Here is a 24,710-nt window from a genome sequence, read left to right on the forward strand (position 1 = left end):
AGCTCATAAAATTCCTAAGGAAGAATTGAGAGCTGACAATGGAAAACATTAAGCTAGAAACACTGCTAGCAGCTACCACCCTGGCCTTCCACAAAATGGCAATATAAACAAATGTTTAATCGTGTGAATGCATAGTAGACATATTAAACACACTTGTGATACAGTAGAAAAATTGTGTTGGTACACAAGAAATGCTACAGAGCAATACATAGGCATTACAAATAAACATAATGAATATTATGCTGCAGTACTGAACAAAAAATGTTATCATGTAAAACATCTTCTAAGAGAAAAACCCTCACTAAAACCTGAGTTTCACATTAAAGCAACACGGCCTCAAGTATCAACTTGTTGCCACTACAGGAGACTGTCAGTGTGAAAATGCAGACACGGTTTGGTTAGCAAATGATTCTGAAATGTTCAGAAAATAAGTATTTCTGCCTTCAAAAACAGATCAACACTTTGAAACGAGAATATTTACTCAAACACATCATTACTTTGCAGGTAGATATTTGATGGTCACACAAAACACTATTCAGGCTAAAAAAAGAAAAATGGTTACACTTGATACAGGTGGATACACTTTTGTTACAGTACAAAATGGTACAAAATAACAAACAACCTACTTGTTAATTTAACTTTTGTACAAAACTATTTCTCCATCATGTTCAGGTAGAGCAAGTCTGGTTGCTGTACATCCTGCACACAAATCAGACTTTACTATAAATGATGCACTTTTTAATGTTAATATCAAAACACTTAAGGAGTATTCCAGTCACTTAAAGTCTTGGTTTCGAGTGTGTGTTTGACTGTCAGCAGTCAAGATAAGGCTGACCAGCACAAATGTCATCCAGCATGCAGACCATTGCAGTTCCATAACTCAGGAAGGCATTTTGTACAAGACTGCCACTTTCTGAATCAAATCAGTCTCCACTCTACTAACCTTAATACATAATCTTTGTCAATAAAACTATACCGTAACGATTGACTTCAGCAAACACAGACTTCTCCAACATTTTTTTTTCCGGATTAAACCCTTTCAATCCCCATAACCGAGGTGCTCTCGTTGTTCAGTCCATGTTACAGCATCCGTGCTCATACATCCTGCAGCATGCATAAACAACGTTGAGCTGTCCGTTTTAAAACAGGCCTTCAGAAACCCCACTGCCTGAATCATAATAAAATATTTACTGTGCATTATCTCTAGTTTTAAATTCATAGCTGTGTACCGTGTTTTACCAGCTAAAAGTAGAAATGTAAAGTTAGACTTGTTGGGATTCAGAAATATGGCCTTCATTTACTCATAAGGCAAAAAAAAAGTACATAAAACAAAACCAATGTCTATGCTATGGTGTCAGATACGAACTGTTGCAGTGCATAGGTTCAACTTCCTACACAAGCTTTGCTTCCTGACAGGTGATAATAGTTTAGAAATGATCAGCTTAAAATGGAAATAAAAGTTTTCAAACTGATATTTGCTTTTCTATAATTGTGTCTTCTATGAATTTTCCTACACTGAAAGACTAAATTTTGCTTAAAAATATACTAAATAATTTCATTATAGATAATTAATAAAAGTAAGAGGAATTATGTTGTTGTTTTTTCAGCCTCAGTTCATATGATTCCCACTATTTATGCAGAAACTATGTTCCTGTTACTAAAACCCAGTATTCCCAAAAAGTACCAGAACATGACCTCGGTGTCCTTATCGGATTTGTACCGCAAAACATTCCTGCAAATTGACAAGGAGGTTTGGACACCATTGACAAAACAGTCCCATCTTCATCATCGGCATCATCATTCAATGTTTGGTCTGTCTCAGCTTCTCAATGTGATGACACAGTTTAAGAGCCGGACCCAGCTTCAGTCCCATGTACTTCATAATGACATCACTGCGCAGCAGCATCAGAGCCTTGCCGTCGATCTCCTGCAAAGAGGATGTCAGCAGACTCAGGATTACAAAGGTATATACTTGCTTCTAAACTTCATAGCCAAAATGTTCATGTTGTTGGACACTTAAACATACACAAATATCTGATTTGTTGAGATGACGACAATGTAGGATTGCGAGTGCTACAAGAAAATCGGAGCGATCATTTGCACAAGCAGCATTCCTCGGGAACAAAAAAATATGCACAGCAGTTAAATAAGCCTTGAGAGAATTACTCTTTCATTGCAGGAGAACACTGAAGTTCAGAGAAGGAAAACACTATACGTTTTTAATAATTGTTCAACCACCTTTGTATGATTTGACAAAGGTGTTCACTTCAAATCATACATCACTGACGCATTTAATTGTAAAGTTATCTAAACTCTACTGTGTCTATAACCGGAGTCACATGCTTTTGGTCAAATGTGACCAAAATTGAGTTTTAATTTAACAAATGTGCTGAAAACACAAGAGGACTTTACTGTCATTCTGTGAGCCTTTTTCTCTTCCAAAAGCCCTGGAACTGTTGCTAGAATATTTGACTTAATGAAATTTAGAAATGTCAGGCAACTTAGTGGTGGACTCCACCAGTAAACTTAAAAGTTTTCATTATTGGGTCTCTCTGAAGGATAGTGATCCGAAATATATGGTCAAATCAACACAGAAGTGGTTCACCAGAAACAAAATCAGCTGTCCTCCATGTGGCATGCATCAAGACATCTGTTAATTTGACGGAAATACTCACATGTTTCCTGAACAGGTCGACATGCGGACCAAGAGTTTGTGGATCCGCCTCTTGGACAAATCTTATGACCTCATCAACTGACCAGGAGGAAGCGTTGTTCCCTGAAGTCTCTCTGTCCTGTTTCATGTGATCTGGGCCTGTTGTTGAGCTAGCTGCTGTAGAATGTGAGAGGAAGACAGACCTAGTCAAAGTAACGCCCTTTTGCTTTTACAAATGGACAGGAGCTCTGGTACGAGGGCGTTTTGAAATCTACGCGAAGATTTTGCACGTTTACAGAGAATGAAAGCTTCACATAAAAAAAAAAAGCAGTGTTTGGTTTTGTGCATTTTAAAACCTACCTTCCACTCGTCTGTGTGTGTTTACAGGACCGAGCTCAGGGGGGTTGGAGCTGACTCGCCGAAGAGGCGGAGGTGTTTGTGTGTGTCCAGGATAACACGGCCGCTCCCTCTTTGCTGCTCTGTAGTCCAGTGTGTTGTGAAGGGGCCGAGGGGAAGGCGTGGGGTCCTTTGTTGGATTGTCATTGGAAACGCCGTTCTCAGTGATGGACAGTGGTTCTGTTTCAAGACAAGACGAGGCACATACTCCATGAACCTCAGAGACAATACGATGCATATTTAGTGAGAGCAGCTCATAGTGGACTCATTAAATGGCAGTGTGATTAGAAGTGAATTAAAGATGTTAAATTCACTGTGTGATTCCAGTACTTTCTGTAGCAAACAGTTCTTCCCCCCAAGGTGAGAGCTTGGTGACTGCTGTGTCTGATGAAGTCACTGTTTCGCTGTAACTTCTACAACACAAATTAAAGGCTACTCTCCAACCGATCAAAAATAGTCTAAGAAAATAGTTCACTTCAATTATATAAATCTATACATTTAAATGTATTAACACTGGTAAGTATTCCTGAAACAACAGCACAGATCTTGTTTTACATTTATGTGAGTAATGATTTTATGAAATGTATGATTTTATGGAAGAGGAACGCCAAGCTTATAAAGTTTTAAGAATGGCAACAATTACAAATGTAGTCCAGACAAACTTTTTATCAACCAAATTAGTATTTCCTTTCAGAGACTGAAGCAAATCTCCCCACCTGATTTGGTTCTGTTGTAGAAGCGCGTATTGTTGCTGTAGGGGTTGAAGGGCTGCGAGCTGAAAAGACTGTCACTCTCCAGGTGTTGGCACATGTTTTCCAAGAACCGCAGCACAGACGACGCGCTGGAGGCCGAGGGCAACTTCACATAGCGAATGCCGTGCTCCGAGCAAACTGAGGGCGGAGCAGAGCACCTATCACGGGGTGTACATACCGAATTCACACACGCACATGCATAATATGCATTCAGCGCTAAACAAAACAGCAGATGGTTCAGGGTTAGCACCCTCCCTTTATAAGACGTTAGTTTTCACCCGCTCCACACGGCATGACGCCCTCCCACCCAAGCCAAGCCGGCACAAATTAAAGCCCACCCCCTCCTAACGCCGTCCACAGCTTTCCCTGGAGGAAGACTGAATCCCTGGATCCCAAACCAGGTTAGACGCACGTCAGTTCAGATTACAGAAATGGTTCTGACATGAGCTGCTGCTGCAGAAACAATGTTTTGTTAGTTTGCCTTTCTGACCAATCTGCACATGTACATAAAAACTGACAGAACTGCTTTATTAAGATATTAATTATGAATCAGTGTTTTTTCGGGTAAGAAAAGGTTTTGAAAACTATGAAACTACAGGCTGAAGTTGACTAGCTTAGCATAAAGAAGTAAATTATTTGCCTTTTCACTGCATTTACCTCTAATGACCTCTCCTCCCGAGTGGGACTGGCTCTGCAGAAAGGACAGCAGCACCGAAGGCTGATACGTACAGTCCACACAGGCCTGAACAGCCTGCTGGAGGACTGCATTGACTGGAGCTGGACCAAAGTGGTCTGGCAGCTGCTGGACCAGTTTTCGATCTAGATGTGGGCCGTAGTTGCCGTGCTTGTTGACATAGACACACACTGCAGGGACACAAACCAAGAGAAATATAAAACAAAAAACAGGGAAAAGTGAAGGGTTTTTGGCAGAATTAAAAATGCTTTGGGTTTATGTTGATGTTTTTAAGTGATTTGACATTTTATTCACTATATTACAAGGGAGTCTTGTTTTTTTTCATTTATTTTTTCAATTTTTTTTTTTTTTTTATGAAAAAATAATTTATATATTACCAGCAACCCTCCCGACCCCACTAGGGACAAGGGTGTAAAGAAAATGGATGGATGGATGGATGGATGGATGGATGGATGGATGGATGGATCATTTATATAGTCGTTGCCCCACTGCAGCTGTCGCCCATTCCAATGCTGCCACTGCCATGCCTAACTAAGAGGATTATATAATATTAGCCATAACGCTTCATGTTGGACAAGCATGGTTGATTTGTTAAATCAAAGGAAATACCTTTCCTTTTTTGCTAGTGGTACTCCAGTGTGTGCCGGTTTTGTATTGTTTTATAGTCAGGCCATAAAAATCAAACTGTCCAATTAATAACATTGTCAAAGTAGGAATGTTAAATATATGCAATTGTTTCCTGTGGTTTTGTACCTTTGCAACCTAACTTGCCTCTCACCACGTCTTGTCCCGACCCACATTGTTTTATTTGTTTGTCAGGTTTAGCCCAACAACACAAGTGGTTAAAATAAGCCAAGCTGGTGCAAAACACTGACTGCCTTTTGTTTTGGTTGATATTACACTGTAATTTTACTTTATGGAAACCAAAAAATAGGTCTTTAGACTTTCAAGTTTGTGATTAGTAAAAATGTGGAGTTGAATTAGTTACATTTTCTTTTGTTAAGCATAAAATGGTGGAACAGATGAACTCATTAGCCATGCGCAGGTTGCAATTATACTTTAGCTCCATCATGGTGTAAAGTAATGAAAGCAAGGGGGCAGCTGCTGGCCTGAGATGCCACCAGGCCTCAGAATTTTGCCCTGAGGTTTCAGAGTTGGCAGAGACTTGAGGACTGTCAGATTATTTACCCACTGAGGGTCTCCATATGGAGCTAGCTACACTACAAAAGAACCAGACCTCTCCCATTGCCGGGCCCTCTTTGTTATACTTGCTTTGTAAAAACAGTTATTGGCTGTCTCTACATGAACTGATTATTTGTTTGTTTGTTTTTTTTTAAAGAAAATCTGTTTTTCACTTAGACATACCTTTATTTCAATACACGACACACCAATTGTCTTTTTTTTTTTAATAAATTGAATCACATTCCTTTATTTTATGGTCACTGACTTTCGATAACAACCACAAGTGTAACTCCTTATAAGGAAATGTAACTACAAACTGTTCATTGGAATCAGCTTAATTTGTTATTCACCTGTGCAAATTACATTTGAGCCGTTGCTGAGGTTGCTGTCCACAGAGACATGGCTGGGGTTCAGTTTGACCTCTGGAGGCGGGGTAGTAACTGGAGATGAGCCTGGGGATTGCCCCATCAGAGGTTTCTTCTGGAGCAAAAAGCAAACAAGCAATTTTGATTAAATTTCTGCGAGCTTCAATTGGCTCCATGTAGGTTATTATTAGCATGTTGAATCTCTTCTACACATGTATGGCGCTGCGGATAACACAGGCGCTTATAGAGTGAAGATGTGCTGTTTATCTCTGCAAGACTGGATAAAGAAGCATGACTGGGTTGTTTTCCCTATGCAGAACAGACGAAGTATCTTGTGACATCTCACCTTGCCTTTAGGCTTCGGCCCTCGCTTCTTGTGTGGTCTGGGGGCCAGTGAAGGCTCAGTCACTGGGCTCTGCGGTGCTCCATTCACAGCCGCTGCTGCTGCTGCCGCCGCCGCCGCCTCAGCCGCCGCTTTCAGCAGAGCAATGGTCTGGGATTTTGGACGGCGACCTCGGACACCCTTGCGGACGGGGAGGGGCGGCAGGGGATTTGGCAGTCGGTATGAGGTCTGCATGGAGGTCGAGGATGAGGAGGAGTTGAAAGAGGAGCGACGTGTTGCAGATGTGGAAGAAACCGGAGCGAGAAGTGCACCAGGAAGAGTAACTGAGGAAAAACGGAGGTCCGGTGGGACAGAGATGGAGTAAAGTAAGATTTCCACACAGACACAACACTAAAATCAATCAACAGTGTTCTCATCACGATATTAAGGAGTGTACATGGACTGATGGTCAAAAGATTTGTTTTCTGATTTATTTCCTAGATTGTCTGTCATTTGGGTGTTTTGCATCACAAATAAAAACATAAAATCAACGTGCTGTGAAAACCTAATTAATCGTTCTCAATCACTGCACTGCTGGATTCTCTGCATGGAGAAGAGTGAACCAATTATGTGACTCTGTAGTTTACCAGAAAATAAAATGGAAAAAATAAAAACTGTAGCGCTCAAATGTAAATATCAATTTAAAAGTATCTATATTAGCAATATTTCAATCTGCCTTTAGGATTACAAATCGAATGAATGAATTCAGCAAAGATCAGTTCCTCCTCCAGTTTCACTGAAATTGACTTATATTCTATAATATAAAATGTTAATTATAAATAATATAAATAAATACTGCATCATTCCTAAGTTCTAAAGTTACACTAAGATGAAATGTTTCCTATTTCATGTTTTAAAAAAATGTACACAAGTTTTTTGGAGGCACGTTTACACTTTAGCATCTGCACACAAACAAAAATGTAGCATATCATATTTTGTAGATGTGATATATTTACTTCAATATAGCATGAAAGGACAAAGAGGATGTTAGAAAAAAAGAAAACACAGAGGCGCCGCCCCTTTTTGACATCATTAGCTTCAGCTTGACACTGTGATACGATCACATAATCATCGCGTAGTGAATGTGTCCAAGACAGGGCAAAATGAGAGTGGAAAAGAGAAGATAACCATCTCGTATTTCAATAACAATGTGGTGCTTGGTGAGAATGGGGGTCTGAAAGCGCACACTGACTCTCTCGAGGGGGCAAAGCTTTCATCAGAGCCTCCTTGACTGAAGCAATATAGAGTAACTATGGAGGCTTTACAGTACTCTCAGAGGGGCCGGGAGGGGAGCAGTGAAAGCTGCTTAATTGGAAAATGAGTGAGAGTGGGCACACAATGCAACAGTGTCTTGTTTTAAGGAGCAAACGCTCACTGGCTTGTAATGGACGGGTCACAGAAAACATGTTTAGAGAATCACATCGACGCACCCTGAACGCAGAGAGCCTTATTTACACACATCAAACCAGAAGCTGCAAAACTCTCCCAAAGCGCATTAAAATGTTTGAAGAGTGACAGTGAGTTGGGTTTTAATTCGGTGAATAAATCTGGGTTGGAATGCCTTCTCTGATCTCCCCCTGTAATATATTCACCTAATGTGACAGCCCATCATACCATTTCCATAGCTGTGATTAATGTCTTATTCTCTTCATATATTAGTTTATAATCACATTTATGCAAAACAGATTGAGCGCTTCCCTATGACAACACCTTTCAAAGGAAATCTGCAAAAATATGACTTTCATCAAACACTGACGTTATCAGATCTAATTCATCGTCTAGTTCCTGCTCTACTGCGCAGCTGTGGGGGCTTTCAGCAAGTCGTCAAACTTTTAGGAAGAAATATCATTTACAATATGACCAGAAAATAAAATGGAAAAATTATATGACCAGAAAATATTTCACTGCTCAAAACAAAATGGGAGAGAGGGTTAATTATGTATAATGTTTCCATGTTTTCCTCAAAGAATTACACATCTATTATTTTCTGGCAGTTCAATAACTGGAATAACCTGAAACATGGGGAAGGCGATGTGCTGATAGAAAATCATGAAGGATTAAAACTTATTGACAAAACTGCCACAGTGGATACATTGTGACATTACCTCTAAGTTGCATCCTCTCTATTGTTGTGATTAATTCCTTTTTCTTTAGCTTCTCAACCTACAGTATATTTACTAAGAATACATCCGACCTCAATGTCGTTGCTGTTTCCCCTATGAATGAATTCAAGGGCCGTTTTTAAGTTTGGCTGATCAGCCGGAGATTTAGAAAATGCTAGTTTTCTACAATGAATGCTGGTGAAATTAAAAGTCTTATAAATGAAAACCTGTTCAAAAATTCCCCTTGGTTTAAATGATTTTCTATATGATGTTTTATTAAAGGCCATATTTTTCACATTTCCCTGTTTTTTTGAAGATGTTTTGTCTTCACTATATGTAGAGGGAACCTGCAGGACCAATCCTATTCCCGAGCTGCAGGTGGCAGCCATGTGGCCAATAATGAGTAAGTAAACAGTTGGCTGGATGTTTGCTATCTTCATAATGTTTTAGTTTGCCTGTCCAAGCGGTGTCCATGTCGTCAGGTTTATTGGACTGTCGGCATTGTATTTAAAACAATAAAATGTAGCTTAAGGTCTCTATTTAGCGTCAACACGGCAAACCTCACCAGGAATGAAGCGCCCTGAACTCTAAACATCATAAAGCTAATTAAAACCTCCTACAGCATCCTCTCTCTCATCAAAGCCAAACAACCTGAACGCTGCGTGGATTATGTGTCGAGGCTGCAGGCCGTAATTTATCACTGACAGATATTATTTAATCAAGGAGACAACCTGAATGTGTTGGTGAGAGTGTGATATAATTATTTAAAATATTATGATTAATATTAAGTTATAAATATGATGAGTTTTTGAACAATACTCATGAAACACAGTTTCTAGGTGATAATAAAGAATTTACACGATTGTTGCCGTTTAGTTTTGAAAGTCAAAAAAAAAAAATCATGCACTTCAGCTCTTGACAACAAACTTGATAAATGGCAATAGTGTAGAAAAGTTTTGAAAACTCAGAATATGTTTAGAGAAGCTTTTTTAGAAGTTACGATTTCTTATAGGCACATTGAAATAAAATTGTGATTTTGATTTGACAATAAAAAAAAATCATGATATATTTTCGTTATATTGCCCAACCCTCTTTTAAAGGGGATTAAATTTAACCTTCTCACAGTCTAGAAAACGATGGAGAACATTCAAGAAAACTACCACATGCCCAGCTCTCGTCTTAAAAGCACATTTAAAGAACAGACCGCAGGACCCTAAAATAAATTTCCAAAATCCCTTAATTGTCATTCCAGGACCTAGAGAAGCCTCTGGTGACTGTCTATGTGCAAGTGCATAGCTGTACAATCACAAAGAGACTTCACAAGTTTAACTTCCATGGAGGGTTAGCAGGCAGGACACCTGGTTCAAAATGTGAAGCACGAAGGCGGAAGTGTCAAGTTTGAGAATATTTTGCTCCAGCAGAACCTGACCAGCTCGATGTCAAAGAATCCCAAACTGCACGGATAATATCAGAGACCATCTGTAAAACACAAAGCTGAAGCAGAGCTGGACTTGGCAAAACAGCCACCAAGTAACTGTGTTAAGAAGGGAAACAATGAAACTAGAAAGCGTTGTGGGAAATATTGTTATGAAATTTAGATGCAGGAAAACCCTGAAATGCCTCACAGCTGAAAGTGAGGAGTGAGGCAAATTTTCCTCAGATCTTCGTCAAAGACTAATAGACGGCTGTAAGAAGCTTCTCACTGAAGTTGCTTTAGCCAAAATCCCAACTTTTTTTGTAGAATTGAAGAGAATTTATTGGCAGCAAAGATACAAGACAAGCAGCAGTAGCGCTTGCCTACAGCAAAGTTTTCCACGAATCCTTAAACTGGTCACATTTGCAGAAGTTGATATTGTGTAACAGATCACGAGAGGTTGTATTCTGCACAAAGAATAATTTGTCTTCAGTTCCTGCCTAAGGACAGACTGCTCAGATATCGTCTGGTGGGAGTTCATCCTTTCATTTTCAATCCTGCATGCAACAAACGAACCAGTTTAGATTTAGATTACAACGTTAGCTGTGAGGTTCCCATACCAAGGTGACACCAAACAACCAACTGCATCAGTTATAATAATAATGCTTAATGAGTGAAAGGTGATTGATTTTTTTGCTGATTAAGTGCAATCAAATCACTTTATTTTACTGAGATAACTCAAAACAAGACCAGAAACATAAGTGAACAATTCCTTTGAAGGACCTTTTTCACATGACTGTATATATCACACTTAGATGTTAAACTCTTGCGTAGTCTAACAAACTGGAACCCCACAAAATAATAACTAGACATCAGAGAAAGCAAATAAAAAAAAAGCCCAGAAAGAAATCTGAGCAAATCATGAATGGCATCTCTGCACTACAATGAAGCAGGGACATATGGTTCTGATCATGAGTATATAATTCGAACTCGACCCGATGACCTGTGTAAAACTCTAGCCTGAGGAAATATGGTTGTGTATGCAAGTTCATGTTTGCGTGTGTGTAAGTGTGTGTACAAGTGGCGCCGCTAAAGAAGTGTGTCTGCAGTCTGGAGTCCTGGGGAGGGGCTTCACAGAGTTCTTTCTCATCTAATTAAGCTTACAAACCACACACACACACACACACACACACACACACACACACACACACACACACACATGCACGTCAAATATAAATATACAGGCTGTTCTTTTGACTGATTCACACCGCTCTGAGACTTCAGGTGTGTAACTGCATGTAAAAAAAAAAAAAAAAAAAAAGCAGAGAAGGGAAGTTACACAAATGGCTTCAAGCTGTAAAGCATGAACAACAGAATCTGTTCAGGCGCACATATCGACCAGCTTCATCCAACACTGAAACACAGAACGAATTGCTTGTTTAACTCTTCACCTGAACACAACCACACTTCATGAAATAGTTAACTCTTCATAAAAACATAAAGACAAATCCCAGTAGTCATTCATTGATTGTTTCCTAAGCAGCTGCACACAAACAAAGACGTGATTAGAAACACATGAAGCTCCAAACTTAAATAGAGCCACCGATGCTGGGGGAAACCTTCTCAGCCCGGTTCCTTATTTCATACAAGTTTCTTGCTAATAATTTGAAGAATCAACAATGATTGATAAATTCAACAAGGACGATTATTGTCTTTACCTGAACAACATATTAACTTATTTCCATTTCTTGTTTTTCTTCACAACAGTAACCAAACGTGTATTAGTTTTGATCACTAATTTGTGTCTTCGGAGACTTTCCCCCTCTAAAATAAAGTTGCAGTATTAGTAAAAAAAAAAAAGAAAAGAAAATCACTACACCCCTCCAATCTCATCAAATCGACAATGGTAACCTGCCATAAAACAGCTATTAATGACAATTGTGTGATTATGTGAGGTGACAAAACATTACATAATTAATTTTGAAAAGTAAAACCTAAAGCCAGATAAAAAGTTTTTCCTACAATCATGCAACAGAACAAACTGACACCACTCACCAGGAAACGCAAACAAAAAAAGAAAAAAGCAGAACTTCAGAGCACGGGAGTACTGGTTAGTAATGTCTTTGGCAATAAAAGTCCCTGCTTCCTGGTTTGTCTTTGTCACCGCTCCGTTTCTTCCAGACGCTGCTTCTATTTCTCCGGCGGCCGCTTCATCTGCACTTCATTGTCTACTTTCGGTGTCTTTATTAGCTGCTTCTCTCCCCGTCTCTCTTCTCCCGGCAGAAAACCCACAACAAAGCCCACGCTGCTCCTCGGGCTGCTGGCTGACGGGGCTGCAAAGCTTCCCTCACCAATGAATGAGCAGAAGGAGGGGGAGGGGGGGGGGTGCTGGTGAATTTGCATAGGGGCAGGGGAAGGATAGAGCGAGTAAAGGACAGGAAAACTGGGTGAGGACGGGGGGGAAGTTGAGCCATTTATTAATGTTATCTGTTTGCCATATCGACAGTCTGCATCAGTCACCTGCTTCTAAGTAATCCTCTGGGGGAGGGGGAGAAAATGTGTGTGTTTGTGAGGGTGGGGAGAGGTTACCGGCGGGACTCCAAGACACAGTGGGGGATGGTTTAAGCTTTTGGAGAGGGGCGGGGTGGGGTGGGGGGGTAAAAGGTTAAACTGGATCAGGAGGGCCGTGATTGAAATGAATGAAAACTCCTGGAGTTATGAACACATAAGAAGGATTCTCCTCAGAAAAAGAGACAAACACACACACACACACGTACGGCAAAGACCCAGGAGGGGTCCATCTCAGTGTAACCCTAGACTATTCAGGCGGTTTCTGATGAAAGATGGCTGGGTCCTCCTTTGGGAGCTGACCAAGTCGGATATCACCCAGACTCTGGGACAAAGCGGGAAAGGCCCTTGAATGACATCTTAATCTGCGTTTTAAACGGCAAAAAGAAAGAAAAAAAAAAAAGGAAGTGTCAGATTTCTACTGACTTTTTAAAGATATGTTCACCAGAATCTTCAAACAAATAATAACAAGTATTTAAAATGAAATCATAAGCAGGAGCAAAATCCAATTATGTTATGTGCATATATAAAAAAATATACCGATTTTATTCTTTGGGATTGAATTTTATTAAGACATGTCAGCCACCCCTTTGTTTTTCTATCCATTCTCAGTAGCTGAAAATCTAGTATTTATATGCTGTCCAAATTGAAAGTTTGAAAAGAAAATATTTTCCAAGGATTTGGAGCCAAAAAGTGACATTCATACTGGTTTCTACTATTACAAACAAAGAGGAGTGGAGCCTTTGTGTTACACCTAGACATGCATTCATACATTATTCACAAAAAAAGCACCATTATGCACTTTTTATGCATTACCAGAAAAAAAAACTGCATGACTAGAGCAAGGTATTGTTCGAAAAACTCATTTCATTCGGTCTTGGCATGTTTTGGTTTTGTGAAGGAAAAAACAAGTATCGGGGTCAAGAGGACGAACTAAATGAAAGCCAGATAAAGAAGGAGTAATTACATTGTCTCTCACTTCTTCTCTCGTATGCAAAGTTAATTATCAGCCCATTAACACCTCCACAAAGCCCTCACTTTTTCACCTGCTTGTAAAAAAAAAAAAAAACAGAAGCGTTCTTCCAATTATCATTATTCTTTGTTGTAATTGTAATCTTTTCCACAAAGCTTTTAAGTTTCGACCCGTACCGAAGACAATTCATTTGTTTAATGTCAAATGATTCAGAAGTGCATAGATTATTTTTTTTTTTTTACAGTCTCCAGTTTGAGTGACCTAAATGAGAATTTGAATTATTTTCTGTGTTTTTGGATATTTAATGAAGGATCCATTATTCATCTCACATTAATCAGGTTTTTTGTATGCAAAAGCCACAATTTGATTATATTATTGGTGATTCATTTTTGTACTTTTAAAAGGGTATTATACGTCATTTGAAATTTATTATATTAACTGGCAGGGACAAAGCACATTAATTAGCATTACTCTAAATGCACCAGAACTAATTAATTTTCATCTGTTGTCCCTGGATTAAGAGGAAATCTGTCTTGCTAGAAACAAAGGTTAAGTAAACTAAGGTTGGAATGACTTTACACAAATTCTGTTTATAAATACAATGGATATAATTAATACAGTGTGTTAAATTTCTTTAAATATACCTTGTATTTTTAACATTTTAGCATCATATGTTATATATTTTATGCCATCTGAGTGCTAAACAAAGACACAATATGGATTACAAAATAAAAAGAGAACATTTAAATTTTTACCGTGAAGTACTGGCACAGGCTTTGTTGAATCCATAACGATGTCGAGAAATGATAAGCAACCAGCTGGCAAGTTCAGAAATACATAATAAAAGAAAACCTGTAACCTATAACATAAGACTTTATTCTTTAAGCAACTCAGTGTGGATTTCATCTCCTTCTTGCTAATTCACTAAATAAATCCACTACAGACAACTTTCAAATACAAGCATTTAACATCTGACGCCCTCTAGTGGTGAATTAGCAGAAAAACCCTGCCTGTTCACAATGAAGAATCAAAAGACCAAAGACAGACAGAAAACCGTCATGTCTTCTCTTAGGATAGTATGTGTCAAATCTGAATTAAAACATCAGAATCTTGAATAATTAGGAATGAACTTTTATATCAGACAAGATAAACACGAAATAAGTATTTGTCCTTCTCTCTGCACCTGCTGTGAGGTAAGTAAAGCTGAACTGAAAGTGAAAATCTATAGCTGAAAAATTAGACGTTCTTTATTCAAGTAACATTTTCTATGAATAGATGAAAGATTTAGCTAAATCCTGAAAAGTCTATTCAAAAGCTTGGTAAAGAAAACGACAAAAGGAAGTACTTACAGAAGTTTCCTGGTGGCTGTAAGCTGTGCTTCGTCAGGGCGCACCAGCCAACGGGGAAAATGTCTCTGGAGTCGAAGGGGCACCAATAGTCGAAGGCACCTCGCCAGCCGTCAAACATTACAAAAATCTCCAGGCCTCGGACCTCTCCCACCGTGGCGGGACAGATCAGGTAGGGGTTTTTCCTGTCCACAGCCTCCAGCTTCATGCCGGGCTGGAAGTAGTTTTTGTCTGGGCTGGATGGCTCCTAAAGCAACAAAATATGAAAACATGGGAACAATCAAAATAGAGATGCGGTAAAAATCTACTTTGACTTCGTGACAACTATCAAAGCATTCTTTGTTCATGTTCAGGTCTGAAGTTAGAGCGTATGCCACTGCGTTGGTTTCAGTGTCGACCCGCCTTATGAACTTACCTCTTGGACTTTTGTCATGTTTGAGCTACAACTTCTTCTAGTTGTGTACTAGAAAAAGTTGTTGAGCTACAGCTTCAACTACACTTCTAAGTGAATATGTTCAGCCGCAAGTCAAGGTCAAATATCTCAGGCCCAGTCAGATTGCTCGGAGCGTAATCTCAAGTCATGGTTTGTAACAAAGTGCACACAGGTGTTCTTATGGATTTCTTTCAAGAAAGAAAGAAAGAAACCATTTTTGCTCCTCTTCCACAAAAGAGAGATTTGTAGAGTGTTCATAACCAATATCAATCCTGTCAACAGATTCTCCAACTTAAGGTTTAGATCTCTGACGTTCCTCTAGAGTCATCACAGCCCTCTTGGCTGCTTCTCTGCTCTCCTTGTCCAGCCAGTGAGTTTAGGTGGACAGTTTTCTCTTGGCAGGTTTACAGTTATATCATACTCTTTCCATCTAGTGGAAGAGTATGATATAACTGCTCAACCCATTATCTTCCCAGATAATGGGTTGAGCAGTGCGATGTGGACTGGTATTGTTTTGTAACCTAACTGGGTTTTGTTTTAAGGGTGTTATTAACACGAAGGGGGCTGAAGGCAAAAGCACACCATCCTTTTCAGGTTTTTATTCTCATAACATCCCAATTATGCACAAATTTATGTTGGTCTAACTCTAAAACCACAACCAATACATTGAGATTTGCGGTAGTAACATAAAATGTGAAATAGTCATATACTTTTACAGGTGCTGTTTTTGATTGATAAATATCTCCCTGTAGTTTTGGTACGCAGAAACATTAATTATCTGAAAAACAAGTCTTTGTCTAACGGAGGCTTCATTTGAAAATAAATCACTTTGAAATGATAATTACCTTGTTCAAATATATTTTACAGACATTTTAGTGATTCTCGTTAAGTCAGATCAGATCACTGACTGAATCTGAGATTGAATCTTCTATGTGACACAAGGATCAGACCATTCTACAAGTTAAGTGTTTGGGGTTTTTTTAGGTTGCCTTCTTACCTTCTTAAAAGCAGAGGCGGGGGCTATCTCTGCACCGCTTAGCGTCCGCAGGAGAAACATGGGCCACGAGGATGCATTCATCCTGAAACCTGAATGTGGAGTAGATACCAAACAGTCATCACTTCTGAATCCTGTTGGGAATTTGTCAAGTGTATGTTGGGCCTGTTTATGTGCCTTTCTAACGGAGAAAATCTGGATGGCAAAGCAAACTACGCAGGATTGCTAACAGTATCCCTGGTGTGATTCCGTTTTATCTTTTTCATGCTCAGTTAAGTTGAATTCTGCAATTACTCAACCTAAGGCATATGTGTTTCAAAACAAACATTAGCTTAAAACTAAAGAAAAAAAGTGTTAAAAAGTCACAATTCCTTCCAAACCTCTCTAATATAAGTCACATGTTTTGCAGCTCAAATCAAAGCTAAACTATTGTTGTGATTTTAAACGATTTTCTACTGGTCATAAATCCAGCTGTGAGCCCTCGTGGTTAGAGACGCTCACCGAGGGGGGGCTGCAGCATGTCTCCAGTCCTTTCACAGGTTCCTATTGGCTGGATGTCCGAAGAGTCCACAAGCCGCCAGAAGTCGTTGGTGTTGTCACTGCCATCCAGCCGCAGTCGCAGGCGAGTACCCATCATTCCCATCACCGTGGCGATGCACACCGAGTTAGAGTTGCGAGGGTCTCGAGCCTCAAGCTTCATGCCCGCTTTGAAATCATTGGAAGGGGGGATTCTAGACTGCAGAGAGACACCATCAGTCATTTTAATTGGTCTCTCTGTTCATGTGGCTGCTGTACAAAACAGATTTTTACTGAACAGAACTGGTCTGGCCTGCTGATTTTGATTTTGTCCAATTTTTTATTTTCCTTTTTTTTTTAAAAAAAGTTTCATTTCTGAAAATAAATGTAGCAAAGATTGGCTGTAAAAAAAAAGAAAGAAAGAAAGAAAGAAAGAAAACTGTGCAGCAGGTTACATAAAATAGGTTGTAGTTTTGAGTCCAACAGAAAATAAAGGGATTACATATCAGATTTAACTATTCTCCTATTGTCATAGTTTTCTCCAGGCCACTTCAAAATGTTCATGGTAGATTTTTAGCCAACAAGAAAATTGATTTATATATATAGGTGCAATAGAGGTAACATATGACTTTTATAAAAATTCAAAACTTTTATGTTAACCTGTCAATACATGTCAGTGTTTCCTCTTATATGGCTGACTTTATTTTACCAATGAAAAAAATCTAAAATCTTTAAAACACTCTTGATGTGTATGATTAATTCTACCCTAAATGTGGAAGATGTTAAACCTTAAATGTGAACCAATTATTTTATTAAGTAAAGTAATAATATCTTAAAAAATCTGAACATGACAGCAACCCCAGAGATGAGGAAATATTCTGGCGGCAATAAAAGAGTAATGGTTTGGTTTGTCTTGAGCTGTTAAAGGAAAATAATATCAATAATATTTTTTTTTCTTTTATTAACTCTTTAAATTGGCATTTCTTTTCGCCCCAAGTCCAATTCTGATTGGTTAATCAGCCCTTCATGTTGATTCCTCCATCAAAATCATACTCTACCAAGAGAAGAACAGCAGCAGGTCCCTGACCTTTATTGAAGTGCATCAAAGAATCCACTGAAGTTTAATTTGCTTAAGGACCAAATAAATCAGCAAACAAGAAAAAAGTCAGACCTTCTACCATTTAACCATCCAATGACCAGTCAAGGCAGAATAAGGAAAAAAAAAAAAAAAAAAGACAGATTTTTGCCAATTAATGCGTCTCTGTAGATATGTAATATGTATTGTCGTCAAGCTTGGCAATAGAAGAGGTTGATTTTCTCTGCAAGTAGAAAGCAAAACTTTTTTTTTTCTTTTACAGTATGTGTCAGCATTAACGCATCTCCACTGGAATGACATTCAGTCGTTACTTGTTTTTAAATCGTATGCTCACATATGACTCTCGTATACTTTCTGTAGTATTATTGTATGCGGTCATTTAATAACACAGTTGATTTCGAGAAAAACTCCACATGCCTGACAGTAAGAAGCTGTTATAGTTTTTAAACTTTGCTTATAAAAATAAGCTTATAAAAATAAGCATCCGTTAAGCAGCAGCTGCAACGACGCAACACTAACGTAGAAAACAGAACAGCTACAAACATGAAGGGCACAATGTAGTAAAATAAAGGGATAGATTTTGGGGAGTGATGGAATAACAGACCAAAAATGCATCTTACTGTGAAGATCAGCTACCTGTTTGAAGCAAGAAGGCGATGCTGCAACAGACGAGGTTTCTCTCAGATAGTCTTCCCAGCTAAATGGCTCTGTTTGCAAAGATAAGAGCAGAAAACTGATTAATAGCTTCTTACTTGGAAATACGTTATGAATAGCTAAACAGATAAACACAAGAAAAATAATAAAGATTAAGTCATTAATCAACTGATGTTAAATAAAACACTATCAGTGGATACACAGCTAATAAAAAAAACTTTATAAAATATGTAATTAAATTGCTTAAAGACTCAAAAAATAGCAGCTTAAGATCTGAATGAATGCACAGCGGCTAATTCTAGGTAGCTTAGAGGTAGCTTATTTTTCTGTTTTCCAAAAAGTAATTTAAGAAAGCCACTAAATAAGGAATCAACACTTAAGTGTTACTGCAAAGTTCAACAATGAAGAGCAGGATATCTGACCGTTTGATTTGTCGAGGGCAGAGCCTGCTGTGATGCTGCTCCGCCTCTCCTTCTTCTCCTCTTTTGGATCTGAAATCAAAACAATAATCCAACAATGAGAACAAGACGACAAAGCGGCAACATTCTGACCGCGTCGTGAACATTAAACACCAACGACATTATTGAAATGGTAGGCACGCTCTGTGATGCATCCGAGAGTCGGACTGGGGTCAAATCCTGAAAGATCTCGGACCGGACAACCCGAGAACAACGCACTCGGTGCTCGTACCTCTTTGTGGCGTCCGTCCCATGATGGCCAGACAAGAGGGCTAAACAGAAACCTGACAAGAAACAGGAAAAAAACAGCCTGTAATCATTATCAAAACGCTAAAGAAACCTGAATTTATAAACATTTCAGAATAAATCACAAGTTTAAATAAGTTCTGGTTTTGATTGCATCTGAAACCTTTGATCTGATTTCATCCAAACATTGTTGTTTTACATTAGATTGTCGAAATTACATGTAAATATTAGAAGAGAAATCAAAGTGTTGAAAGTTCAGTAACTGAATGGCAATTTTTCCATTTAAAAAAATCACAGCACACATCATCTGCTGTATTACTTCATTATTTGTGCTCAGCATAATTAGTGTTGAGAAAAATATGTTTAGAATGTAACGCTAATGACATTATTACACTGACATAAAAAATAAAAATATTTACGATTTATCTTTCTTTTTATGATTTGAGATTAAATACAAAAAAAATGTTGAGTCTTATTTTAAGTCACCAGCATCACAATTAGTTTCAACCCAAGCAATTCCTAAAGCTTAAAAAAAAAGCATTTTGTGCATGTTCCTTTTTACCATGGCCCATTGGTTTACTCTTCAAAATAGAAAAGGCGAGACAACGGGCCATTCAAGCAAAATGTTATGAATATAAATAACCTAAATCTGCTCTCCATCAGTCAGAGCAAAAAAATTTAATCAAGTGGAACAGGGACAAACTTCGATTTTTCCACCACACACAGTGAGAAAAATGGAGAGAGATAAAACATTCACACAAACTATATGTTCATCTTTTTTTTTCTATACTAAGCACAGCTACTGCAACAAAAGACGGATGTATTTCAAGGTTTTTTGCAGATGTAAACCATCTGTGCCAATAAATGTGGGGAGCATCATGTATCGCACATAAAGTTTTTCTACATACGTCACATCTGGGAGAAACTTCTGACTTTAAGTTGCACATTTATTCAAAGCTACAGCTCCACTCTGTGGTTAACCTCCTGGTAATGTTAGCTTTATTCTGTTAAGCTTTTGTTTATCCATTTGCAGCCTTTGTGTTTTGCTACCTTTGGGTCTTAATTGAGTTTGTTCACAGCGGGATAAAGGAACATTTGTGAACAAAATCAAAAAGTTGTTATATTTGTGTAGATTTTGTTTTTTTTTTCTCTCCTTAACCTGTAACTCTGCATTAGTAGCTAGCATTTTTTTTTATTTACTTTTAAAATTTGTTATTCACTAGCTACCATCTAAAATTTGCCAAAAGAAAAACAGAGTCAAAAACATACTCGGTTAGAATATACGTTGCAATTTCTCACCATTCAGGTTTCGCAGCATTCTTCCATCCCAAATAGCTTTGCCGCAACGCTAATATTTGCCTGCTGCTGCAGTGAAGTGAAGACGATTAAATGAAGCATTTCTGCAATGTTTAAACTGAAATATCACAAAAGTCAAAATTGGATTTGTGAAAACTATGCACTGGAAAGTCCATAAACAAGTCAAGATGCCCAACAAATATAATCCACAGCAGCAAAATAGCTACACGCTACGAGGCGGATCCGTTAGTTTGAAGGTTAAAATCTCGTGTGAGCAAAGTCTTAGGAAGTGCAGCATGGCTTTCCTTCCTCCTGAAGAGTGAATCCCATTTAGTCTGAAGGAATCGTAAAGCAGCTCAAGCCGCCATAAAAAGCCATTAAGATGTGTGGATGTGAGGACTTGAAAAGGATTCCTGCTCTCTGGGAAAAAAAAAAAAAAAAAAAAAAAAAGGCCAGTGTGTGTTTGCTCTGCTCTGTGAGGGTCAAACTGAACTGCCCTGCAGACCAGGAAGCACTTCATTTTTACTGCCCCCACTTCCACTGGGTCTAACATTGATCTGGGATTTGGATAAAGTTTAACAAAATCTAAACTGTGGCAAGGCTTAAAACGTGGCCTAAGACCTGATTTTATATAAAAACTCTACTTCAAAAATGTGAGGCCGTTATTATTTCATTCTCGTTTCATCTAGTATTGGAAAAAAAATCTGAAACATTTAATGCAGAGACACTCTAAGTAGTACTAATTAATAGCAATAAAATGTCTACTTTAGTCATAACGTGAATGAATAATGTAACATTTCAATTGGTCGTTTATGGATGCTGGAAGAAACGAAACTTTTAAAGGAAGATGCTTATCCCTCCATCCAAGCAGTCAGTCAAACGTTAACATATTTATAAAAAAGAATACAGTAAAGAGCAAATTTTGTTTGTGAGATTGTTTTCACTGTAATTAGCTTTCACCCAATAACTACTACTACACAAAATAAAGATCAAAAAGACTTTATGTGATCACAAAAATATGTTTGCAGAAAGAATATATTATTTTGGATAACAACCAGCACAAAGAGCTCTACTTTCTTTGCCTCAATTATTTTGGAAATGATCAGCAGGGAAACGACTAAAATCTCTGAAAAGATGCAATCGTGAAATTTATCTGATTTATCAGATCATGTAGGGAAAAATTATAGTCTTTTAGTACGACAACATATTTACATTTTCTATTAAGGGGTTATTGACTATGCAACAAGAATGTTAAAAAATACTTTGTTGTATTTTTCCACCTAAAAACAACACCATCACACAGTAAGTTTGTGTCATAAACAAACAAATGAGTTAGTCAATTAATTTGAAAAAATGCAATGAATCAAGAACGGAAATGATTCTACAAGTTTTTAATGATGTTAAAACGTTTTAGAATATCTCACCTGCACTTTCTGAGTTTCTGATAATGAAATAATAGAGCAAATAATATTCATAATGCAATAAGCTAATAAAGAAAATAACTAAGCACTGCTGCACTGACATATAAACATTCACAACTTGTCAACATTTTTACTTTAGAAAAAAATGGTAACACTTCACTATCAAACTACAGAAGCAAATACTTAAGATCAGTAAATAATTTAGATAGTCTGACTTGATAAAACGATTTCTTGCTGGCACAATTTCATGTCTAGACTTTTTTAAGAAATTGTTAGTTGCTGTTTTGTCTACTTGTTTTTCCGAATATCTTTTTTTTTTCTTAAACGACACAAAAAAAGTAAAAGAAACTTGGATGTAAAATCCTCTGAAAGAACCCCGTTGTTGGACCCTGTCGGTGTTGACTCTGACTGACGGGGAGCCTGAAGGCTCATGTTACTGCTGCTAGGATCCTGGAGATGGGTGTGAGCCGCTGCATCACATCACATTAAACAACTTATGAAGCCCCACTAGTTCACATTTGGACTATTTAAACGCCAATTTCGCCGTGAATCGCACCATAAAATGTTGAGGTAATTGCACGCCCTGCGTTATTGATCAGAGCAAACGTCTAATTAATTTTTAACTAGCTGGGAATAGCGAAAAGCCGAAGAAAGCGTGGCTCAAAATAAAGGTGAAGAAAAGTCTGTGACGCATTTTCATTTGGTTTACGGGCACATTTAGTGGGCGGGACGGTGCTCATTACACAGGCTACACACTGCTAACGTTACATTTCATCTACAGCGTGGTTCTTGATGCTGCGGGAGATTTTTTTTTTCCCCCTCTTAGTTTTAGTGCAAACCTCTGCAGGAAGCCAGCAATCAAAAAAAGCGAAGGGATATCTGCAGAGTTCAGAGTAGCTACAGTAAGCGCCAAGCCCCCCTTTTCTCTCTCTCTCTCTCTCTCTCCGTCCGTCCGTCTGCACAGAATAGCTACAGTATAAACAATCTATCAGTGCGCGGAGATAAGGAGCAGGGAAAGGCGAGCAGCCGCGAAAAGAACCCGGGCAGAGACGCGTCACCTGCGGCCCGTGAGACTATTTATGAGATAGCAGCGGTACAAACCGTGAGAGCGGGCTGTTTTGATGAGAGACTCCTCACTTTCCATCAAATGCAAGCCGCCATATTCGCTGCAGCTCCGCGCATGTCCACAACGCAGTGCTGTAATTCATCTTTTCCACCGGAGCTCCGGAGGAAAAAAAAAAAAAACAGCGGTCACAGGAGGGGAATTAATAATTAGTCGCTCTAGTTGGACAGAAATGTCCTCATGTTTCCGTTTCATAACAGACGGTGGGGGTCACATGCAAACGAATGACATTCATGTTTTTAATCGCTCTCTGATTTACGTGCAGAGACAGTTAAAGCATAAATCCTGATGGTAATAAACAGCAGCTTGGACATTAATGACCAATTTACCAGACGGCAGAGAACCCAATTTTTTTCAGCTAAATTATTGTCTGATCTAAAAAGAAATAATAATAATAATAAAAAATAACCTTCAATCAAATCAAACAATTTATGATTATATGAAATACGTAATTATGTTTTTTTTTATTTCGCTGTGCTTTCTTTTGTGCACAATGACAATAAAATGAATTCTGATTCTGTATTCAAGTTATTATTTAAACTGTTAATGTGTATTTAAGCAGCCATCGGGCATTTTTACCTACAAATAGTCATGGTGTTATTAGTTACCTTGGGCATACAATTGACATAACAATTTTGGTCTTTCTCAGTCTTATATATTCTATATCTATGTTCTTGTCCATGTTGTCATTTGAAGTTAAATAAAAGTGCATTCTGAATGCATTGTTCTTTTATTCATAGTCAAATACATGTTCAACACATTCAAATTTATGTGCGGCTTTAAGTGTTAGTGAGAAAGTTTGCTTGTGGATCTGCTCTTCATCGTGAATTCTCCACAGAAGGGAGCCAAAGGCAAGGTGCCATCATAAATGTTCTAACTATATAATAAAAGTTCATATGGATTTTGATTATCTTTTTGTGTCAGTCATATTTAAAAATGTCTTATATTTGCAAAGTTGAACTCTTATATAAATTGTTCTGTTTATTTCTGCTCTTGCAGATGAAATTATGAGGCGAGTTTTGTGTTTGAGCATTCTAAAATATTACTTCCTGTTTTGTTTCAAACTTGCAAAATTACAAAAGTTAATTTATCAAAAAGGCAATAGTTATGTTTTGTTGTTTCAGTTAAAAAACTATTTACATCTTTTCTGTACTTTAACAAAAATCTTTGCATTTTGATATGATAATGTAATTGTAAATAAGAAGGACCGTTTTCACCTTCAATTTCAGCTAAATTTTGTTGCAGAGGTCAAATTGCATGGCTTTCAGAATAAGTTTTTTGTTTGTTTGTTTGTTTGCACTGCCATCCATCTGACATGAAGGTGCAGATTAAAAATACGTTTCCTGATTATGAAACAGGTCGAGACACTGTGGAATTCTGCTAACTCTTCTGATTCCTCAATTAGTGCAATCCTGAAGGGGAGGGGTAGGTGAGAGAGAAAGGAGCGAAGGCAGGAAGGAAGGAGATTGTTAATCAGTGGGTCTTGCAGACAGACCTGATTCTGTTGTTCTGCGACCAGAGAGGAAGGCGAGTAGCAACCAAAATACTTTCCATTCAACAGATGCTGCGCTGGATCTAGTCAAAGTTTTATCTGATCGCAGCTCGCGGTGGATGCAAGCGCACTGCTGGAACGCGCACGTTCCTAT

General features: G+C 38.2%; 1 protein-coding gene across 8 annotated transcripts; it reads right to left on the bottom strand.

The window, feature by feature from the left end:
- Positions 1-96: 96 nt before the first annotated feature.
- On the bottom strand, positions 97-24,642 carry scml2 (Scm polycomb group protein like 2). 8 transcript variants are annotated; one of them, XM_015039852.1, is made up of 16 exons: positions 23,043-23,393; positions 21,945-21,961; positions 20,524-20,589; positions 19,211-19,262; positions 18,943-19,011; positions 18,503-18,573; positions 16,756-16,990; positions 16,258-16,346; positions 14,831-15,074; positions 6,389-6,708; positions 6,028-6,157; positions 4,459-4,665; positions 3,766-3,939; positions 3,014-3,229; positions 2,676-2,830; positions 97-1,927 (listed from the first exon to the last, which is right to left on the bottom strand). In XM_015039852.1, exons 4-16 carry the CDS (start codon positions 19,230-19,232, stop codon positions 1,802-1,804), a joined length of 2,058 nt encoding a protein of 685 aa, XP_014895338.1. In that variant the 5' UTR covers positions 19,233-19,262; positions 20,524-20,589; positions 21,945-21,961; positions 23,043-23,393; the 3' UTR covers positions 97-1,801. The 8 variants fall into 8 exon arrangements, with proteins under 8 accessions (XP_014895338.1, XP_014895340.1, XP_014895337.1 ...); XM_015039854.1 differs by lacking the exon at positions 21,945-21,961 and having other exon boundaries at positions 20,524-20,586; XM_015039851.1 differs by lacking the exon at positions 21,945-21,961.
- Between the last annotated feature and the right edge of the window lie 68 nt (positions 24,643-24,710).

The sequence above is a fragment of the Poecilia latipinna genome, unplaced genomic scaffold (assembly GCF_001443285.1).
Source record: "Poecilia latipinna isolate Pla-1442-1.1 unplaced genomic scaffold, P_latipinna-1.0 Scaffold488, whole genome shotgun sequence".
NCBI classification, from domain to species: domain Eukaryota; kingdom Metazoa; phylum Chordata; class Actinopteri; order Cyprinodontiformes; family Poeciliidae; genus Poecilia; species Poecilia latipinna.